Here is a 22,265-nt window from a genome sequence, read left to right as displayed (position 1 = left end):
GATGGACCAACATGTTTTCTGGCTTTTATGCAGCCAAATGCTGAGCTCCATGTGAATGATACGTTCCCAATATTTTGCGTTTAAATGCTATTTTAAATTATATAAAGGCTAGTTGTTATGAATCTCTGAAGAATTCTACAACGTTGCAGTTTTGTAAAGGGACATCGTAGAATGGTTTGGGTTGGAAAGGACTTAAGATCATCTAATTCCAGCCCTGCTGCCATGGGGCAGGGGTACCTCGCACTAGACCAGGTTGCCCTAAACCCTGTGCAGCCTGGCCTTGAACACTGACAGGGATGGGCAACAACAACTCTGGACAACTTGTACCAACTCCTCAGCACCCTCATGAAGAATTTCTTCGTTATATCTAACCGAAATCTCCCGTTTAAGTTTGAACCCATTGTCTCTTAATCCTGTCACCACAGTCCCTTATGAGTACTGTCTCTCTGGCGTCCTTGTAGGTCCTCTTCAGATACTGGGAGGCTGCTATGAGGTCTCCCCTAAGCCTTCTGTACTACAGACTCCACAGACCCAACTCTCTCAGTCTCTGTTAGGAGAGGTGCTCCAGCCCTCTGATCATCTTTGTGGCATCCTCTGGACTCGCTCCAAGGGGTCCACATCCTTATTTGGGGGGCCCCAGAGCTGAATAGAGTACGCCAGGTGGGGTCTCATGAGGGCAAAGATGAGGGGAAAATCAGCTCCCTTGACCTGCTTGCTGGTCACGCTCCTTTTGATGCAGCCCAGGATACGGTTGGCTTTCTGGGCTGCGAGCGCACACTGCTGGCTCATGTTGACCATCTCATCAGTCAACACCCCCAGCTCCTTCTCTGCAGGGCTGCTCTCTATCCATTCTCTGCCCAGCCTGTAGCTGTGCATGGGATTTTCCCGACCCAGGTGCAGGACCTTGCATTTCGCCTTGTTGAACTTCATGAGGTTGGCATTGGCCCACCTGTCCAGAGTGTCAAGGTCCCTCTGGATGACATCTCAACCCTTTGGTGTATCAACCAAGCTACACAGCTTGGTGTCATTGGCATGTCAACTGCACCATACGATCAGTCCCAGCACTGATCTCTGAGGGATACCACTGATCACTTGTCTCAACAAGGACATTGAACCTTTGACTATAGCTCTCTGTGTGTGGCCCTCCAGCCAATTCCTTATCCAGCAGGAGGTCCACCCATCACATTCATGTCTCTTCAACTTAGAGACAAGGACATTGTGCGGGACAGTATCAAGATGGGGATATTGAAATAGGAAGATAGAATTCAGAAAAAAATTTACTTTCTTAAACGGGACTTGGAGGAAATGTCAGTATGTAGGCCCAAAATCTTGATCCATGAAACCTCTGTCTAATTGTATTGGCAAATGAAGGTCTGTATAATACTACCTCATGCCTTACTCCTGCTCTCTGTCACAGACTAAACTTCTGTTGTGGTCAGGCCATTCTCATCCTTAGAAGTCTTTTTCCCACTTGTAAAATTTCCTTTTCTCAAGAGCTCCACAAGATCAGATGGAGGCACTGTGCCACCTCCTAGCTATCTGTGTACCTTTTGAGCCAATATTTTAAATTTATATGAAATGCAAGTTCAGATTTACCATTCCCCTGTTGCTCATTGTTCTTTTTCTAGTTGTGGTTCAAACACAACCTTGTGGTACATGATGCTGTTGAGTCCTGTTACTTTTGGCTTCTGTTCAAAGCACACTGATGTGGATGTCAGTTATCTTGGACATTCTGAAATACAGCCTCTCCAACAGGCATCCTATGCATGCTATTATGTCAAATTTATGACTGTCATGAAAAAGCACCAAATCTTTCATTTTCACTGGTGAGAAAGACTTTTTTTTCCCCAGTTTAAAGAAAAAATTAAAAGCCCAACACTAATCTTTTTAACATATGGGGAAAAAAACCCAGGCCTTAAATCTGATTCTTTCACTTCACTGTTATGCGTAAAGAAAAAAAAACCCACCTTTTTGAAGTTACTGCATTCTACTTTTTACTTTCTTCAGCTTGAAATCAGTGCTGCAGAAGCATGACTATAGGATACAAGAAAAGTCAACAAAATATTTGAAAGCTGATATTTTTTTCCTGCCATTTTTAGAGTACAAAATGGGTGTGAAATCTTAGGTTTTCACTACTGATAGCTTTAAGTACCCTGTCTGTAATTCCTTCTGCCCTTGACTGTTGTAAGTAGTTCAATTTTCCCAAATTAATGCTGTTAAGACTTACGTAATCCTTTTACTTATGTCAATAGATGCTTGTGGGTGTACAAAGACTGATTTCTAGAACATTACTTCAATAGAAATTACCTTCTATTTGTACGGATAAATTTTACTAAGGCTTTTTTTCTTCTTGTTGAGTGCATTTCTCTAAAAGAAAGCAAGAAAGACTAATTGGTGTTGTTCATCAGGCCATTTAAATTTTGTACATAAACTGCTTTTATTTAAGAATCTCTGAAGTCATCCATAACATGAATTTAAGCAGTGAAAAAATACAGACCTGTGCTAGTAACGCTGGCCTTCATTTATGAATTTAGTAAGGAGATATGCTGGTATTATAGGTTTGCAAAAAGCAAATTTGCGTGTTGCCTTTCTTTGGTTTTGAAGGCTGTAAAATGGAAGGTTGTTTTAAGCCTTAATTATTTTTATTTGCTGTGCAAACCTACCTGTTACATCATAGAAAGTTAGGACTGGAAAGGACCATAAGATCATCTACTTACAACTCCCCTGTCATGGTCAAGGGTGCCTCAGCCTAAACCATGTCACCCAGTACTCTGGCCAACCTGACCTTGAACACTGCCAGGGATGGAGCGTTTACCACTTCTGTGGATAACCTGTTCCAGTGCCTCACCATGCTTACAGTAAAGAACTTCTTCCTTATATCCAACATGGGCCTCCCTTGTTTAAGTTTAAACCCATTACCCATTGTCCTATAACTGCAATCCCTGATGAAGAGGCCCTCTCCATCTTTGCATTTCCAACACCGTAACCCAAAATAATAGTCTAGAAACATTCAGAAACTAAAGTGAAAAATGCAGCATGTTGCAGCTGCTCCTATTATATAATAAACCTTTTTTATTTTTTCACATGGTGAAGCTGTTCTAGCACAGTATGTGATAAATGTGATAAAACTCTAACAAAGCTCTAGTGCTCTGTTGCTGTGAAAGAATATGAACACCCAAGACAAAACTAATTCTGAAGTCCTTGTTCTGCCTTCTGCTACATTTCAGTTCAATGCACAAAACACCTTTCTGTGTATATTGTGTGGACACAAAGTTAAAGTTCTTCCTGCATGTAGAAATAAATCAACAGCAGTGACAGCTGGATTAGGAAAGAAAACCTTGGAACAGGAGAAACTGTGTAGATGCAGCCCATAACAAATGACTGCATGAGCATTTGGCATTCTTCCTGAATTGTGTTAAAATTACAAGAGAAATTACAAATGAAGATTTGTGCTGGACAGGCTTTTCTAAGCATTAAAGTTATGGCCAGGAATAACTTTAAAGTTAAATGCTAATGAGAGCTTTAATAGCAGAACTGTGTGACTGAAGGTGTTTTGTTTGGCTTGTATTTCATTGACCTGCAGATAAAGTTTTGTCTGTTCTAATAACTAGATATAGCTAAATCTACAGCTTTCATTTCAAATAACTGAAACAAAAAGGAGATTGGTCCGTAGCCATTGAGCAGTACTCTGCTCTACATTTGTTGCTTGACTTCGGCTGCTCAAAGGTAGTCCTGAACTACCTTGCTCATCAACATGATTCATAATATTTAGCTGTCAGTGCCATAAGCCTTAAAGCATTTTGTGGATTGGTACTATGTGTTCAAAGTATTATTTATTTCACTGTGATGATAGGCTTGGGATATGCCTATATGCTGAATTTTATGTTGAATTAAACCTACGAATTCAGATGTCTGTGCTCATACAGAGATTGGAGTTACCATAAAGCTAGCATGATAAAATTCTGCCTTGTTTTGGCTTAAGCAAATGATACTTGAGATCAGAAAGACTTTTCTTAGGTGATTTTTATTGTAAACGCTAGGTGCTAAATGCTAAATAAATTTGTTATGAGGTGTATTCATGTCACCCAGGTTCATATTCTAAAATAATAGTTTATTCTTTATTGCAGCTTCCCAAAATATATTATGAGTACAACATTCCACAAATATTAACAGTGTCATTTCAAGTTGAAGACGTCAGTGTTGCCATGACAATTTAAAACCAAACTGATACGTTTTATAAAATCTATAGACTTTTTGTTTTCACAAATTTGCCAAGCAGATGCACTTTTATTAGCTTACGTGGAAGTAACTTCAGCTGTGATTGCATTAGCGAGAAAACAGGAAAAGCAGAAGTTCAATAGTTGCATACAAAATGGAATAAGAAATTAAATAGAAAAGTAAACGTACAAAAAAAGCTGAAAATAACCCACGCTAGAAAGATGCAGGTATGTGTTGCTACTGTGCTAATTGTGCATAATGGAATTTCCTGTTTCATCCCCAAATTTCAGAGAAAATTTGAAGAGAGGGGAAAAGTATACTAAGGGTATTATTACATTGTACTAATCCCTGATGATTAGGAGTTCTGTTTCTTGAGGTTTCCTTTAAGTATTACAATGATATTAAATTCTTTAGTAGGGCTTTCTTTCCAAAAGGCACACCCAAAGAACAAGTAATAGCAGCTGAGGGAGAGATAAGAGATACAACACACAGCACACTTCAGATGGAGTGTGTAGGCATCCAGTGATGTATAAGACCCCAGGGGTTTACTTTGGAGTAAGAAAACCAGAACTGGTTTAAAATTCAGCCATGAGACACAGTTCCAGTGATCTGCACACGTGTTGACAGAAGAATGAGGTTGACCCTGGAGTGTGCCTTGCACAGGTCTACAAGAGTCACTTAGGAGCTAGCCGTGCCAAGGTGCCTAATGTCTTCAGTAATGGGAAAAAAAAAATTAAACCCCCCCATTATTTTTGAATAAAATGTTAAGTTATTCATGTAATATATTCATATTATTCATGGTAATTATCATGTTAAGGATTTAATTGGCAAATACAACATTGTAATTTTTCCCTCTCTCAAATCATTCTCATTTATCCATAGTCAGATGCTCATCTGTTTCTGGATTCCTGTGCTGAATGGTTAGAGATCGCTCTCCTTTCCTGGGGTTTTGCCACATTTGCACTGTATTTGAGCTGTCCACATGAGAGCCCAAAGGCTGATTTTTATCTGCTCTTGAGAGAAGCTTGGATGCCTTCCCTGACTGCTCTTTAAATGCTTGTGTATTTCAGACCTGTCTTGGCCAGAGCAAGCAAAATTGTGATGCTGTCTGTATTAGTTAAACCAAAACTGCATCCTGGTTTTGGAAAATATGGTCCCTGTCAGATGGATGGTGGAAATTTCACAGTTGCACAATTACACTGAGGTGTAGGAGGCTATGTAATTTTAATTTTGCCTGGTGCTTTGAGTCCTGAAGCCACCTGTGTCTTCTCTGGTTAATTGGTGCTTGCCAGAAGAAAAGGGAAAGTTAGAAAATAGAGGGTGCATACAAAGGAGAATGTGGCAGATGAGCCCAGAACAAAAGACTTAAATGGGAAAGAGAAGACAAGGGACTATAGAGATGATCTGTCTTAGGAGTACACCAGCCTCTCTCAGCTCTTCATTTTGGCCAGTGTCTGGTAGAAACAAGGACTGCAGGTCCATTGCCTTTATAGATGTCTGAATTTCCTGTGTTAGGAAAATTCAGTGACGTTTTGTAGGATATAGCAACTTAAAACTGATTTATCAAAGTGACTTCTTGCTTCTTTCTGATCTCTGCAGCACTTGAAATACAGTGAGGGCAATACTGGGCAATATCAAGCATGATAAGGGAACTAAATACACAACTTCCAGAATGCATTGGCTTCCACATACAACAGGTGTGAGGCTTCAGCTGATGTAGCTTTCCAGCAACTCTAATAGATTAACATAATTCCATCTTTGGATTTGTACTAGCTCTGTCTTTTGTATGGAGAATGATATGTGTGAAAGAAATCAGTTTTAAAGTGATTATTTGCTTTCCTTCTGGCATTTTGGCTAATGCTTTCTTCTTGTTCTTTCAATTCCCCTTTAACTTTTTTTGAGAAATTTCATTATAGCCAAATAATGCAATTGGCAGAACACGCTGGGCACCTTACTGTAAAAGAGTGTAATTTTTGAAAGAGAATGTCCATTTTCTTCCTGAATAACTTTTCAAAAAGGTCAATATTTAGAGTAACACTTGAAGAGTATTCCCTAGTCTGCCATTGTAGCAGCTACATTTTATTTTATTTCAATTGTGACACGCTGATGTTTGGCATTTGTAGGATTCAAGGGATAATCTTATTCAAGGAATTATGGCCTTAAAGAATCATCTGACTTTTTTGCATTGTTACTGACAAGGAATGTGTTAGTGATATTCATTGCTACTATTCCAGTACTGCAGATTAAATGTCATTAGTGGGTTTTTTGTTGTTGTTTTTTTAAGGCAGAAAACATTGGTAAGTGGATTTTCCTACTTGCATTCGTATCATATCTTATTTCAGTAGGAACACTCAATTCTTGCTGGATGATATTTTTGCCTGTTCTTAGGTTTCTGTATTCCTGAACTGTCTTGAGGTATGTTGGAAGGACACTGTGGTAATAGGAGAGTTGCAATTAAATTCTTACTCCTTTCATGGCTGTTGTTAATAGAGCTGAATTTAACACTCCTGTTTTAACACTTTTTTAACATCATCTAAAATATGTGATAAAACATGGCATGAAATGAAGATTCAGGGATGGGGTGACTGTCTGTAACTTGGTTTCTTTGTCTCAGAACTGCAATATAATGGCCCTGGGCACTGATGTGTTAGACTGTATGACTTGAATAAAGGTCTCGTAAACTTCTCCTTAAAGGTATGAAAAAAGGGGAAGGAATAACCCCTCATTTTTCTGCCTTTTCTGTTTTTCTTCAGCAAAGGAAAGGTATAGAGCTTGAAGAGCATCCAGCTGAGCATGAGTTATAAATGACTAGGCTTTTTTATTGCACAAGCAGGTTGAAATGCTTAAGATTTGTTTGTTTGTTTGTTTTTTCTTAGACCCTGCTTATTTCAAGTGCTTATTTAATGTTTTTGAACCTGGGGTGTTGTTTTCTTGAACGGTCTTGCATTCCCTATTAACTTCTGGGTTTTGTTGGTATTGCAATAGGATCTATAATTTTTGCTGCTTGTAGAGACTCTATGGTAGAGGTAAACTAAGTCTGATCTGTGAGTGCTTCTCTAAATGTCCCTTTACTATGGCTTCTCTCCCCCAAATGCTGCACTGCTGCCTACCTTTTTCTTGTTTCTTTACTTCTGCCAATAATTTCTTCCCTCCCCAGCGTGCTTCATCTGATTGTGTTGGCCAATATATATCTTAAACCAGAAGTGCAGTATTGTCTGGCTGCCATGGACTCTAGCTGTATGAAGAAATCTTGTACACATCTTCGGATTTCTAGGAAACATAATTTCCACTGACTTCTGTAGCCTGATGCATGTACCTTAGGTGGGATCCGGGCTGTGTTAGGAGCTTAAATTGAAAGGGCAATAATGCGCATGATTACACTCATGTATATAGCCTGTTCAGTAATATTAGAAGTAAAGATATTTAATTTTTTCCACTGTTTTCCTTTGTTTTTGAGGACTTTTAATTTTGAATCCTGAAATGCTACCATTGGATTTCCAAGAAGGACTAAGAGAATACTGGTGCATCTGGGGAATCTTTTTCACCATTCTTTTGAGTGACTCCAACTTTTGCCAGTAGCTGGTTGTCTGTATTTCTTTCCTTTACCTTTTTTTTTGTTACATTTGTTTTTTTAAGCCTCTTAAGAGGACTGAAATCATGTATTAGACCTTCTGACCTATTCTTGAGTCATTGAATTATAAGTATCTTTTCATATTGCATCAAACACAATGCAGAACAGTACAACTCCTGAAGAACAGCAACATTTTGGTCTTACTGAATTACCATTTGAAATGTAGTGATCATGAGTTGGTCATGACTGTACCATGAGAAACCAAATCTGGTCTTTAGACAGCAGTTCCTTTATTAAAGTTTACTGCTTTTGTGATGAGCATTCTGAGTTTTATCCCAGATGTCTAATAGTATACAGCGTTTTACCCAGTGTTGAAGAAAGGCATAATCCAGCCTGTTTAATAAGATGAATACTTATTTCATCACAATAAGAGAAACTTCAGAGTGTTTTGAAAAGTACTGTTATTTAAAAGAGGCCATGGGTAACAAACCAGGAATTTCCCTGACTAGTTCTAAGTGCAATCAGAGCAAAACAGTAATGGCATTCTGTGCTGCACATGATACTCCTGTTAGCCAAGGTGTTTTGAATTCCACTCCTTCGTTTGTTTGTAGTCTGCCAGCTGTCTTCTTTCATGTGTATTTGCATTCTCATGGCAGACTTTTTATTAAAAAAAAAACACCACCACCAAAGCAAACCCAAAGCAAATAGTAAACCTTTGCTTTTGGTAGTAACAAAGTGGTCTTATATGTGTTTCTTCTATCAAAGCTTTAATTTTACCTTTCTTATGTTTATATGGCAAGAGAGCAGAGACTTCATTTTTGGAGCCCAAATCACTAAATATTTTTTCTAAAGCTCAGGAATCCTGTTTATTTTAAATATAGAATTACAGTATTATAATAAAACACAACAAGAATGGAGTTGAACTATTGAACTGTTGATTTTAGTCTGCAGTGGGTTCCAGTAGGAAATGCATAAGCAGTTAAATGTATTATAGCTACATAAAGTAATATTAAGGAGGCTGCTTCTCAGTTGTTTGTTAATGAAAGTACCAAGGATATTCAAAATAAGCTGTTGGTCTGTGTTAGAGGATTGCAGTATCCAGGAAAAGCGAGAGCTGTTTGTGGTTTTGGAGAGGGGAAGTTACTTATCTGTCCTACAAAATAAGGTATTGTTTTTTAAAAAAATATGAGATTTTTGGTATTCTAAAATACATTAGGATTTGCTGTGAAGGCTCCTCTACCATTTCCTTAACAGTTTTTGGACCAAAACTACTTGCACATGAATCTGCCAAGACTCTAAAGCACCAGCACCTCTAATATCAAGAAATCTGTATAGCGTACTAGCTCTACCCGTCATTTTAGTAAAGAGATTACTGAAACTCTTCAAGGTAAATTACAGTCAAATATATCATAAAAGTATTGCAGCAGTGGGATTTCATTTCAAGATAAAAACCTGAAAAAAAAAAACCCTTTTGAATGCTTTTTTGCATTTGCTTTAGAGGTATGCATTGAATGTTTAGGGTATCAGTGACACATAATTTTAAAGTCATGTAGAGCAACCAAAGCAGGAAATGGAGAAATGCTTTCTTAAGTACTTTAAAAAGTTAATCTTTACAACCATGACTTGTGGAGTCTTGATTTAGACAAAATGTCATGGGGTTCGTTTCTCATAAAGCTGAAAGATTGATAAAGCCTAATGCAATATATATATACTTACATATATATGTTTTCTATGAGTTAATGAAGCTTAGTGAAACCTACTGTCATTTGCATTTGTGTCCTGTGACCCCCATACTTTTCTTGGTTTCTATTCAATATCTCTTGCTGCTATTGCTGTAAGCCTTCTTACCTACCATGTCCTCTGTCACCTTGCATCACCTTCAGCTCCTCCAGTTCCTGTCTACTGACTTCATCCCTTCTAAATATTGTCCAGGTGAGACTTAGCCAGTTTGTGTAGGTTTCCACTATTAAGATCTTGTAAGATACCACTGACTCTCAAGCATGTCTTCGTAAGAAATCTGGTATTTTCATAGTTTAAATGTGGCACAATTAATTAAAATGTAGCAATTAACAAAAAACCTTTGGATCATTCAGCCTTGTGTCTGGTAATGTGATAATTGTGTTCATTACCCATATGTAGCAACAGGTACATTGAAGAAAGACTAAATACTGAAGACAAAGAATGTTTTCTTCACAAAATGGCTTAGTTTTGTTCACTTGGTAAGAGTAGCTGTTGGCCTGTTTTTATAGAATATGAATGAGGTGAAGAGTCAGGGTCTAGTTCTTTCACAAGAGATGATTTAATGGATAGTGATAATCGTAATAGAAGAGAAGGAGGGGGGGAAGACTGGAGTAAAATATACGATTATCTATGATTTAAAAAATGGTGCATCTGTTTAAAGCTGAAGCTATGCCAAGATAATATTGATATGTCTAGCCCTTAACTTGATATGGAACATAGTAATTACTTTTCTCACTGCTGTCAGACATCTGTATTTTAATACATATGCTGTCTGAGATTGTGTATGACTGCTCTCAGGAGAGATACCTGATGACTGCATATGCTACAGATGCCATATGGAAGGAAGCAGTCCTACTGCTTACGTATTTCATGCTTGTCTCAGTAAAGGATACTGCAAAGAGCTAATTATTTTTTCTTGCTTATTTTCTTATCCACGTAATTTTTCTGTGTATCTTTTCAGCTCATGGATAAAACTGACAGGGAGTACTACACTCTGGATGACATGTTTGTTTCCAAAGCAGCCAAAAGAGTGCGCAGTGGGGAAGAGGAAGAAATACAACGAAGAAAAGCAATACGTGAGCACCAGCAGCTTGCTGCACGCATGGAAAAATGCCCATACTGCTACGATAGTAGTGAACTTTCTAAACATCTTATTGTTGCAATTGGCACAAAGGTAAGAAAATAGCAATTTAGCACAAATGTAAAAATAAAAAAGAAATAAAGAAAGGCAGTGTTGGTGCTGGAGTGCCTAAGATTAAGAATGAAATGATTTATTTTTCTTCACCTTATTTTCCTTGCCCTTCCAGTTGATTTCACAAATTCCTCAAGGGTGAGGGAGAAAAAGATATAAATCTGTCATGAATTTTAAAGGTAATCTTTGATACCAGAACTTCACACTTGTGGTCTGTGGATAAGAATAAGAATTGCATAAGAATTTGGATTTATAACATCTGAAATGATTCAGTGTAGGTTTTTTTGTCTTTGTTTCTCCAAAGTTTTCCTTTATCATTGATGTTTTTCATTTGGCTTTTTATAGGCAAAGAAATTGACTGCATAGATACATATTATAATGTACTGCATTTGTATTTTTATATAGATAGATATGTATAATGTGCATAGATGTATATCTGTCTCTATGTATGTGTATAATTATAGAACCAACTAGGTTGGAAAAGACCTTGAAGATCATCAAGTCCAACCTTTACCCCAGGACTGCCAATTCTACCACTAATCTGTGTATTTATATGTGTTTATATATCTAATAGATAGATAGATTGATAGAGTGTCCTGATTTTGGCTGTGATAGAGTTAATTTTCTTCTTAGTGACTGGTTCAGTGCTGTGGTTTGGATTTAGGGTGAGAATTATGTTGATAATACACCAGTGTTTTAGCTGTTGCTAAGCAGTGATCAGGCATGCTTCAGCTTCTCACACTGCCCTGCCAGGCAGGCTGCAGGAGCAGAAGAACTTGGGAGTGAGCACAGCTAGGACAGCTGACCTCCAGTGCCCAAAGGGATATCCCATATTATATGACATCATGCTCAGTATAAAATCTATGGGAGAACTGGCCAAGGGCTGGGAGTTGGCTGGGCATCGGTCAGCAGGTGGTGAACAGTTGCATTGTACGTCGCTTGTTTTGTGTATTCTAATACTATTATTATCATCATCATCAATTTGTATTCCCTTTCTTTTCTGTACCATCAAACTGACTTTATTTCATCCCAAAAATTTTACTTTTTTCTAGGTTTTATCCCCTATCTCTCTGGTTGTGGGGGAGAGCGCATAAATGGTAGCTGTGTGATGTTCAGCTGCCTGCCAGGTTAAACCACAACACAGAGCTCTATCTGTGTGTATGTATTTCACTAAAAATACATTGGATGTACATCTAAATTCAGAAATTATTGTAGTGGATTAAACAGTATGATTTCATAATAGTTAGGTTACCAGTTGGTCTATGAGGCTGATATTACTGTCTTGATGTTGCCTCTCAATACTACTAGTTCACTGGAGCTACTGATGGATAATGGGATCTTTTTAAAAGCACTGAAATTACTAATACCATGTTATAATTAGAAGGTATTAACTTCTATTGGTTTGAATTTAGCAAATGATGTACCTCAGCAATGGGAAGGTTTTTATGCTAGAGAAATGAGCACTTCGTTTTTGTTCACTTTTCATAGGTATACTTGTCTCTACCAAGCAACCAGTCCCTTACTGAAGGTCACTGCCTGATAGCCCCTCTACAGCACCATACTGCAGCCACTCTTTTGGATGAAGACATCTGGGAAGAAATCCAGGTGAGCTCAGAAACTGTCTCATGTTCTAACAGTTTTGTAAAATAATATTATTTTAAATAATAGTAGACTTGTCATGAGTATCTATTTTAATAATTTCCAGCCTGGCAGCTCTTCTCGAATTCCACTCTTCTCAAATTCCGTTCTTGCATTATGGATGGATATTAGCGGACAAATCCTGAAAAGGGAAGATACAGGGTAAACACAGAAGTTCCCATTTATAAACACTATATAAAGTTGCCTGGAATGCTGCAGAACCTCTGTCACTGGAGGCCTTTGAAACCAGGTTAGCGGAATATTTACCAGAGATGATGTAGATAGAGCTGTTCCCTTACAGAAAGTGGAATAACTGGCTTCACAGTTAAGATTTCCTTGGGAAAAGAAAAGGATTGTCAGGACAGAAAGGTCCTTATAATGAAATACAAGCTGGAGGTCTGTTGTTTATGTAGCTTCAGGTTTTTTAAGCTAATCTTGGGTTTAGCTGGATGTCAGTTGAGGAAAAAACTCTCATTCCTCTTCAAATCAGTGAGATTGTCCTAACATTTTTGAAAGGAAATATTAGAATGAAGTGCTAAGAATGATGGGTCATGCTTTCCAACTGTCCTATGAAGGCAGTTTGAAATTATTGAGGAAAATCAGGGGAGGAATGTAACAAACTTCTGCCTAGGAAATCGTGATTGTCAATCTTCTTTGCCCCCAGTCAGAATTATTGCAAGGGGAAAACAACTTGCAACCTTTTATATCAAAATATTGGAGACTATTTCAGACTACAGAAAGACGTTGTTGGTTGCAGTTGCTTGTATTTAAAAAACAGAGTAATTCATGAGTTTGAAATTATTTAAGTAACATTGGTCTTGCCTCAGGACTGGCAGATGGATTCTCTGACTTTCCAGATTTGTTGCCTACATTAATTCTCATGGCAGATGTAATTTTTATCCACTGTTTCCTAGTAAATTATGCTTCACCTAAGCAGGAGGGGAAAGGAGTTCTTTTGTATATGACAGAAATGCCTAAGAAAGTTGGGTAAGAAGCAAGTTAAGTTCAACAAGTGGGATCAAGAGGAGCAACAGAGCATGGGAAAAAGTGATAAATATGTTTCTTCTACATCTTCTATTTATCCCAACTTCTTTTAAGTAAATAAATGATAATTTTTGTAAATCTATATGAGAAGGAAAATAGCATAAAGAAAAGATAAGCAAATGCAGTTTCTGTATTCAGCACTAGTCTTTTCCTTGCTAAAAAGTGTAGCTGGTTGGTACAACCAGTATCCATTGACGCTGTGGCAGTTTAAGCATTTCTTTGAAACAAAATAATTTGGAAGCTGATGGACACAATTTATTTTTTTTTTCTTATTTCAGTAAGAGGAGTCTGGAAGGCTTTAGCATTCAGGAAGACTATGAGCGTGCAGTTATTCAGTGACAAAACTAATGTTCTGATGCCAGAGCCATATTTGATGCTGCTGTTGAACGGAAAAAATTATCGCACTTCAAATATAAAATGTTGTATTGAGCAGATCTTTCAGCTAACTTTTTTTGCTGGGATTTTTTTTAAGATAGGTTGGAATAAAGCAAGAAGGGTTCCTTTATATTGTGTGCCTTCAAGCGCTTGAATGTAGCATTTGTGTGTTTTAGACTTGGGTCACTTGCCAAAGTAAATGTGCATGTAAATTTTTAATATGAAAAGATAAATCTTTGCATATCCTGTTTTGACTGAACTGTTACGTGTATCAATGTGTGCATCTGAGCATGATCCAAACATTCATATTTGCTCCTATGAATGATTTTGTCGTTTCCATTGCTAATTATCCTTGATGTTTTGGTCCACTCAGAATTTGGAGGAGAGTGCCATTTATTTAAAAACAACAAAATGCAATCTGGGAAACGTTAGCTAACATCTGCAGGTGGCTTTGAATTTCAGTTGATATTGCAGGGTAGAAACTGTCTTTCCCAACCTTTGGTTTAATATTTCTCTTATCTTACCACAGTTGTTTGCTTCCTTGTACTTCAGATGTAGAGTTCTGGGGGGCAGGTTTGAGGGGCTCCAGAGCTATTAATTCAGAGTTGCCTGTCACTCTGCACAGTTAAGTCCTATATTAGTTGGGGTACGGTGATCTATTAACTAGGCAGTATCTTCCAGCTGTGTTTCATCAGTTGTGTTAGGGGGATGGTGGCAGTGTTTTCTTGTCAGAGCATGGAGCACCTTATTTGAGAGGAAAAATTCATGGCACAAGGGCTTTGGAAAGCTTAAATGACCTCTCTGCTGTGAAGAGAGACTGAGAGGGGTTGTTCAGCCTGGAGAAGGCTTCAGAGAGATCTTAGGACAACCTTGCAGTACCTAAGGGGAGCTTTTACAAAGGCATGTAGCGATAGGACAAAGGGGTGTCGTGGTTTAAACCCAGTCAGCCACACAGTTTCTACTCCACCCCCCCCCCCCCCCCCCCCCCCAGCTCCCGGAAGGATGGGGAGGAGAATCAAAAGAATGTAACAAACTCCCACGGGTTGAGATAAGAACAGTTTAGTAACTAAGGTATAACACAAATCACTACTGCTACCATCAATAATAATAATGATAAGGAAAATAACAAGGGAAGAGAATACGATACCACCTGCCGAAACGAGCCTGCCCAAGAGTGCCCTTCCGGGTAACTCCCAGTTACCTCCCTGGGCATGATGTGCTGTGGTGTGGAATACCTCTTTGGCTAGTTTGGGTCAGGTGTCCTGTCTCTGCTTCCTCCCAGCTTCCCCTCCTCTCTGGAAGAGCATGAGACTCACAAAGTCCTATGGCCAGTCTAAACATTTGAGCAGTAACTAAAAACATCGGTGTTATCAGCTTTGTTCCCAGGCCAAAAGTCAAAAAGCACTGCACCAGCTACTAAGAAGGAGAGAAAATGACTGCTACTGCTGAAACCAGGACAGGGGGAATGGCGTAAGACTAGCAGAGGGTATATTTAGATACTACCAAATTTTTTACTGTGAAGTTTCCCAGGGAAGCTGTGGCTGCCCTGTCTCTAGCGGTGTTCAAGGCCAGGTTGGACAGGGCTTTGAATAACCTGCTCTAATGGAAGGTGTCCCTGCCCATGACAGAAGGGATAGAACTAGATGATCTTTACGGTCGCTCCCAACCCAAGCCATTCTCTGAGTCTATGAATTAATATAAAATATTATACCTGAAAGCTTTGAAAAGTTAATTCAAATTATTTTTTTTTCTTTAAACAGATGTTCCGAAATGCATTGGTGAAGATGTTTGAAGCTAAAGACTTGGACTGTGTCTTCCTAGAAACAAACCTGAGTCTGAAGAAACGGTATCACATGGTATATGAATGCATTCCTCTTCCAAAAGAAGTTGGAGATATGGCTCCAATCTACTTCAAGGTATGTGAAAACATTTTTTTCTTAGGTCATTTGAATGTATGTATCATAATTCATCTATTTCTGGAAAACTTTTTGATATTCAAATACTTTTTTTGAAAAGATAGACCCTTTCATCCTATTTCTTGATCCATTCTTTGATCATAGTCCTTGATCTTAAAACAAGCCCTGTGAGGTGATTCTGTTTCCCAAGTTTTTCACTTATTCAGTGGAAGAGCTGTATGTCACTGTGCAGTTGTCTCCAGTCTGACTGCACTGACAAATAGGTGAGGAAGATGAGAGGATTGTAGTTTCTTGAGGTGCTGTAAGCTTTGCAGTACTTCTCACTTAAGTCCTGTAGTATAAACTAAAACCACCATACATGTGCCTAGGCAAGCATAAAATGAGAAAATGATGTCAACTGTTTTAAGAAATACCAATATATAATGTTCCACCCTCATTTTATTTCAGTAAGCCCACATGTTACACCTGTCTTAGGTCTCCAGTGACATTAAACATCATGGTAGATATCTTCTCTAAAGCTTTTCTGATCTCTTGCCCCTGACTGTAGGGAATATTGTGTCCAGTTCTGGGCCCCTCAGTTTAAGAAGGACAGGGACCTGCTGGAGAGAGTCCAGTGCAGGGCAACTAAGATGATTAAGGGAGTGGAGCATCTCCCTTATGAGGAAAGACTAAGGGAGCTGGGTCTCTGTAGTTTGGAAGAGACTGAAGGGTGACCTTATTAGTGTATATAAATATATAAGGGGGGAGTGTCATGAGGATGGAGCCAGGCTCTTCTCAGTGGCAAACAATGATAGGACAAGGGGCAATGGGTACAAACTGGAACACAAGAGGTTCCACTTAAACTTGAGAAGAAACTTCTTCTCAGTGAGGGTGACAGAACACTGGAACAGGCTGCCCAGGGAGGTTGTGGAGTCTCCTTCTCTGGAGACATTCAAAACCTGCCTGAACACATTCCTGTGTAAACTTATCTAGGTGTTCCTGCTCCAGCAGGCGGATTGAACTAGATGATCTTCTGAGGTCCCGTCCAATCTCTTGCATACTGTGAAAGGTTACATGAAAGCTTTTGCCTGGTATTGAGGCCTTTTGGCTTTAAGTAACTGGATCCTGATTTGCCTTTTATAAGTAAATTATTTTACTGGTTCTTTGAAATATTATTTTTGTTTTCTGGAAATGATGTGATTGGATTTTGATGAAGCGGAGGAGTCAGTATGAACAGCAGTGTAGTAACTTTTACCGTATTTGAAACTCTCCAGCTGGTAGATGTCATTGCTATGCTTCAAGCACTGGTAAAACTCTTGTTTAGCTAAAGGAAGGACAAAGTAGAAGACTTAATGCAATGCCATTTGCATAAAACTTTATTTCAGAAGTGTCCATTATTAAAATACACAGAAAATGAAATTTAAAAGATACCTACACTAAACCCACTTCCCATACTACGGAGACTACAGAGGCAGACTTTGAAGGTTTTTAAGTGCAGCCTTCTAAGCTGGATTCTCCTTTTGGTATTTAAAAAAGGAAAATAAAAAAGACTAATCTTGTGTAATGAATTCACAGGAGGATTTGTATGAGCTTAGAAAAAAGAGAATGTGACCTTTTAGTTGGAACTTTTTGGAAATATTTTATGTCAGGCAAAAGTTAATTTTCAGAAAAAAAAGTAAAAGCAGAATTAAGTGAGTTTGAAGATATTATATGATGCCTTTTTAAGTAAGTTGTGGAAATTTGAAAGGTTTCCAGAAATAAAGTTACTTTGTTAAGAAATAATTGGTACTTGCAGTGCAAAGGACTTGACTACATTAAGAAGTTAGTTCTTTGCTTGCTGTATGAAGGACTATTTTCACATCTAGATAAAATGATTTTACAGAAAGCTATAATGGAATCTGATGAAGAGTGGTCCATGAACAAGAAGTTAATTGATCTTTCTTCAAAAGACATTCGGAAATCTGTAAGTAAAGAAATGTATTGAACATTGAATTTCTCAGCAAATTCTTTTAATATTTTAATCTTTTTTCATTGTTAACTGTTTCAAAAAGAGAGGAAGAGGAACACAATTAGATTAGTGCATCAGGAGATAGCATAGGTATGATGAGTATGAAGAGTCTGACTGAACTCCTAACTGACATTAGGGAAAATAATCCCATTTATTTCAACAATTGATGAACTGAGCTGCAAGCATTGGTTAAGAACAAGGCTGGCACTTTGAGGACTTGTACCAGCATAATTTTCTTGATTAAGAATTAAGGTAGATCAAAGATCTGCAAATTACTTTCCTGGAAAAAACCCACATTGATGTGTCTTTTTCATTGACCTGAAACAGCCTTTTTTGTTGCTAAGTCTAAGCAGCAAAAATATAAATAGCATTATAAGTCTTTTCTTTCTAAAACAAGAGAACAGAGCTCTGTCTCCTGGATACTAAACTGAAACATCTGTGTATATTCAAATGTTAAAGGTCTAGTGCTGAAACTGTTCCGTATTTTTAACACTAAAGTGAAAGATGTGTGGTACGTATGCTTTACCACAAATAGTTTACTACTATGTAGCAATAAAACTTTATTTCTGAAAGAGTCTTTTAGTAAATACAGCACCTTTGTACTAAGAAATCCTAGCTTAGAAGAAAGAGGAGATGGGTTTAATTATGAGACACGAAGCTTGATATGACAAAGAGGGAGACTAGATGCTAAAGAGTAAGGGATTGGGTGGCTGTATAGTATTATTACTACATAGTGGCTGTATAGCAGGAGAGATTTTCTATACTGTGATGAGTCTGGAACTAAACTGACAATGGTAGCAAATGTAGCAAAAAGACAATTTCTTCTGCCACATAAGCTGAATGTCATATAAATGTAATGGGTGTCAGTTATGGGTCACCTTATTCAAAGTGGTGAGGCTTCAGCTGGAAAATTCAGGTGTGATTTTGGGCACAGTATTTTAAGACTGTTACAGGAGAGTAGAGGTTAGAAAACTGAACTAAAGAAGCTGGTTTAGGGGTTAGTACAGACTAGGAAAGAAAAGACTGAAATGGGATGTGATAGCTTTCTGTATATAGGAGATTGTTTTAAAGAAGATAGTACGTAGTTGATCTCTAGCACTATTGGGTGCAGACAACAAGGAATTGAGTTAATTTGTAGCAAGGACTTAGGGAACACTTTAAACTTAAGGTGAATGTAAACATAAAATAGTAAGGTTTGGGTATCTTTTTCTCATTGGTGTTTCAGAACAGGGAAAGCCAACATCTGTCACAAAATAAGGTATAATTTTTTGACACATGGTAGGGCATCAAGACATTTGATTTCTAGAAGTTTCTTAGCTATACATAATGTGACTACTGTATTGCCATTTGGTGGTAAACCACATGAAGATTAAGGTACGACAGTTTCTTTAAATTGCATCTTTAAATGCATCTGAGTGTAAATTGTTATACATTTGTGTGATTTTAACATTATTTTAGGGTAAAAGAAATCCCTGTAGCCTTCAGGAAGATATGAGTATAGCTTAAGAGACGGAGGTAAGGTTTGGGAAGTTTGAATAGTTGTATTAGGATATAGAGGTGCATAGAGGAAGGGTCAGACATGGCTGAGATGTCATCTAATGGGTGGATTGTGTGCAGAAATTGAGACTGGTGTCCAGAAGCAGAGCCTAAACATTCAGCCCTTGCACAACATCAAGTCCTTCTGCTTCTCCTTCTCTTCCCTGCAGCAAGGGAACTGGGCAATGGGCTGGGAGAGGGGACACAGCCAGGAGAGCTGATCTGGAAGCAAGCATTGTTCTGTGGCAGCCACAACACTGGCAAGTTGTCAACACTGGTTTAGTCACCAGTCCAAATCTCAGCGCCATATGGGCTGCTATGACGAAAATGAACTATCCCAGCCAGACCTGACACTGCTAGACACAGATAAAGCTGACATATTTCTTAAGGTGTCAGCTGCTGACCCATTTTTCCTTATTTATGATTCTTTTTTAGTTCATTTAAAGTGTTTTATGTTTCTTGCCTTGCTACATCGCCCCTCTGTGTTAAATCTGAATTATTTTTAGAGTGAATTTTCAAGCAGTAGATGGAACATGTCTTGTGAAAATTGGACTGTAGCAGAGGAAATGGTTATGAATTTGTGACTTTGTAAATCTTATCAGGAACATCCTTAACAATTAAAAGAGTGGAAAATAATGTTGCAGTGAAAAGCAGAAATGACTTAAAATATGTAGCAATAAACGAATCCGCTTCTCACTCTGTCAGACTGAAGGGTCTTTTGTTGTGGCAGGATAACCAGCATCTCCTCTGTAGGCCTACTGAATTATTGAATTATCCTATTTGGCAAGTTAATGATAACTTCCAGTCATGTAGTGGTGTTTTCCCTTCCCTGAGTGTCAGTGCTTCCCCTGGCTAAACATTTCCTCTTATCACGGAACACTTATCTTTAATAAATGCGACTTGCTGGTGGTTGTCTTAAAATTTCTATTCAACCCATTCATCATACAAGTGTGAAGTCAGGAAGGCATTTACTCAGTGCGCATGCTGCTGTCCAGTCCTTCTCTGTCTCTTACCTGGTGCTGCAGTGGTGGCCTCTGGAGATTCTGCCACCTTGTCATCATCTCACTTTAGAGTGTCTTTTCATCTAGTTTCTGTGTGTCCTTTCCCCTTACCGGCTTGGTTTTTGCTTATCTCTTGCAATTTTATACTACATGTCCTTCATTTGAAAGATGTTTTAAAAGAAAATGTGATACTGTAAAACCACTTTCAAATTCATTAAGTTGTGGGTGTTAACTAAATATCTGCAGTCTTCAAACGTCTAAAAATGTGTTTTCGCATGTATAGGTTCCTAAAGGCTTACCATACTTCTCTGTGGACTTTGGTCTTCAAGGAGGATTTGCTCATGTCATTGAAGATCAACATAGTTTCCCTCATTACTTTGGAAAGGTATTGTCATGTAGAAGATCAATTTACCAATTATACTCTGTTTTGTTTACTTTAGTTAAAGCAGATGCTGCCAGAACAGTCACTTTGATATATCTTATCCTGGTTCATTAGCTGGCTTTTCTTGTTAAGTCATTATAACTTTGCTCATTGATGAGTAAAGGAGTGATCTGATAAATGGAAAATACTTGCATCTGTTTAAGAGTTTTCGTGGCCATAGTGTTCTCATGTCCTAGCTCCTGCTTGTCTGAATTAGGGTGCCTACACACATACACTCATGGACAAGTCCTAGTAAACTATTTGTGTGGTTAAATTACTCCATGTGGTATAGAGAGTATAGTATATACAAGAAGAGCTGCAATAAATTCTTCCTTTATTATGTCACAGCTATAATTTATTGACAGAATTAATATTGCAAAAACATGAAGAGTGATTGCGAGAAAATATAACTTCAGGAGTTAAGAGCAAAGTGGGCAGCTTTTTTCTGAACTTTTCTTACAACTGTACTAATACCTTAGCAGTCTTGCAATGTTAGGATATTTATTCAGTGCATTGCTCTGCTCTACTTACAAAAATTTTGCTGAGGCAACTATCTAACAATTGCAGTCCTAATATTTTAATAGGTACTTTTTCAGAATTTCAATTTATAATGACCCACACATGAAGAAAACAATGAAAAATAATCTCACATTTTGAAAACTCTTATTTCTTTACTCAATGGTAAATTAGTATTAAGTAATATGATAATTTTGTATTTATAATTCTCTTTCTTCTACTTGTGAAGGAAATTATTGGCGGCATGTTGGACTTGGAGCCACGGCTCTGGAGAAAAGGAGTCAGACAGAACTTTGAGGATCAGAGCAAGAAGGTGTTGCAGTTTGCACAGTGGTGGAAACCATATGACTTTACCAAGAAGAAAGAATGAATGCATCCCTGCAGTCAAGGACCGTATATAAGCCATAAATGTTACGAATTATATGTTAAGAATAACATATGTTAACATATGTTAAGAATAACACCAGTGTGTTATGTATTGCTAATATATTTTAAAACTCAGGATATTTAACTGCTGATTACCTGTTCCTGGTTTGGACACTGGACACTGTGGGTCTCATGAACCTGCAAGCCTGACAAACCACAAGTGTACAGTGTTTTTTAGTTTTTCATTTTGAAACCAAAAGAATAAAATCCATGTGGCCAGAAGGAAGATTCTGGTTTTGGAGTTTTACAATCTTTGAGGCAACTGATTTTTTTTCTATATTGTATTCAGCATAGAGCCAGTGCTCAATTATAGGTGTCCTTTTGTAGAAAATGGTGTATATTTTACAAATATTTTGATGCATACAAATACATTGTTGCAGAATGAAGCTGAACAGAAACACATTTTTGATTTTGAGTCCTTGTATTCTTTAAGTTGAGGTCATTGGAGTAATACATTGATACACCTGCTGCTGCCCCCTGGACAAGAATGAATTCAGTATTTTGTACTTTCAATATGAAGTAGTATTTTTCAAGCTTGTCTGTTGCTCACAGGATGGTAAGACAGTCCCTAATTGTGGCAAATGACAGCTTTAATGGTAACAGTTATTTTTGATGACAATAAAAAAATAAAAAAAGAGAGTGGAATAACATTAATGGAAAACTCTCCGATGTCCTGCAAAGAAA

At 37.9% G+C, this 22,265-nt stretch overlaps 1 protein-coding gene across 4 annotated transcripts in view; it reads left to right on the top strand.

Moving 5' to 3' along the window:
* CWF19L2 (CWF19 like cell cycle control factor 2) overlaps positions 1-21,988 on the top strand; it is a 73,449-nt gene extending 51,461 nt beyond the window's left edge. For all 4 annotated transcript variants that reach the window (XM_061374451.1, XM_061374453.1, XM_061374452.1 and 1 more), the window contains 6 exons: positions 10,491-10,703; positions 12,210-12,326; positions 15,539-15,694; positions 17,556-17,636; positions 20,502-20,603; positions 21,385-21,988. In XM_061374451.1, coding sequence (XP_061230435.1) covers positions 10,491-10,703; positions 12,210-12,326; positions 15,539-15,694; positions 17,556-17,636; positions 20,502-20,603; positions 21,385-21,525 — 810 coding nt within the window. In that variant the 3' untranslated portion in view covers positions 21,526-21,988. The remainder of the gene's footprint in view (positions 1-10,490; positions 10,704-12,209; positions 12,327-15,538; positions 15,695-17,555; positions 17,637-20,501; positions 20,604-21,384) is intronic.
* The last annotated feature ends 277 nt before the right edge of the window (positions 21,989-22,265 follow it).

This window comes from Neopsephotus bourkii, unplaced genomic scaffold, assembly GCF_033783945.1.
Source record: "Neopsephotus bourkii isolate Nb327-2 ecotype Australia unplaced genomic scaffold, CSIRO-AGI_Nbou_v1 NB_1638, whole genome shotgun sequence".
NCBI classification, from domain to species: Eukaryota; Metazoa; Chordata; class Aves; order Psittaciformes; family Psittacidae; genus Neopsephotus; species Neopsephotus bourkii.
Note: the sequence above shows the minus strand (reverse complement) of the source record. Positions and strands in the feature narration are given on the sequence as shown.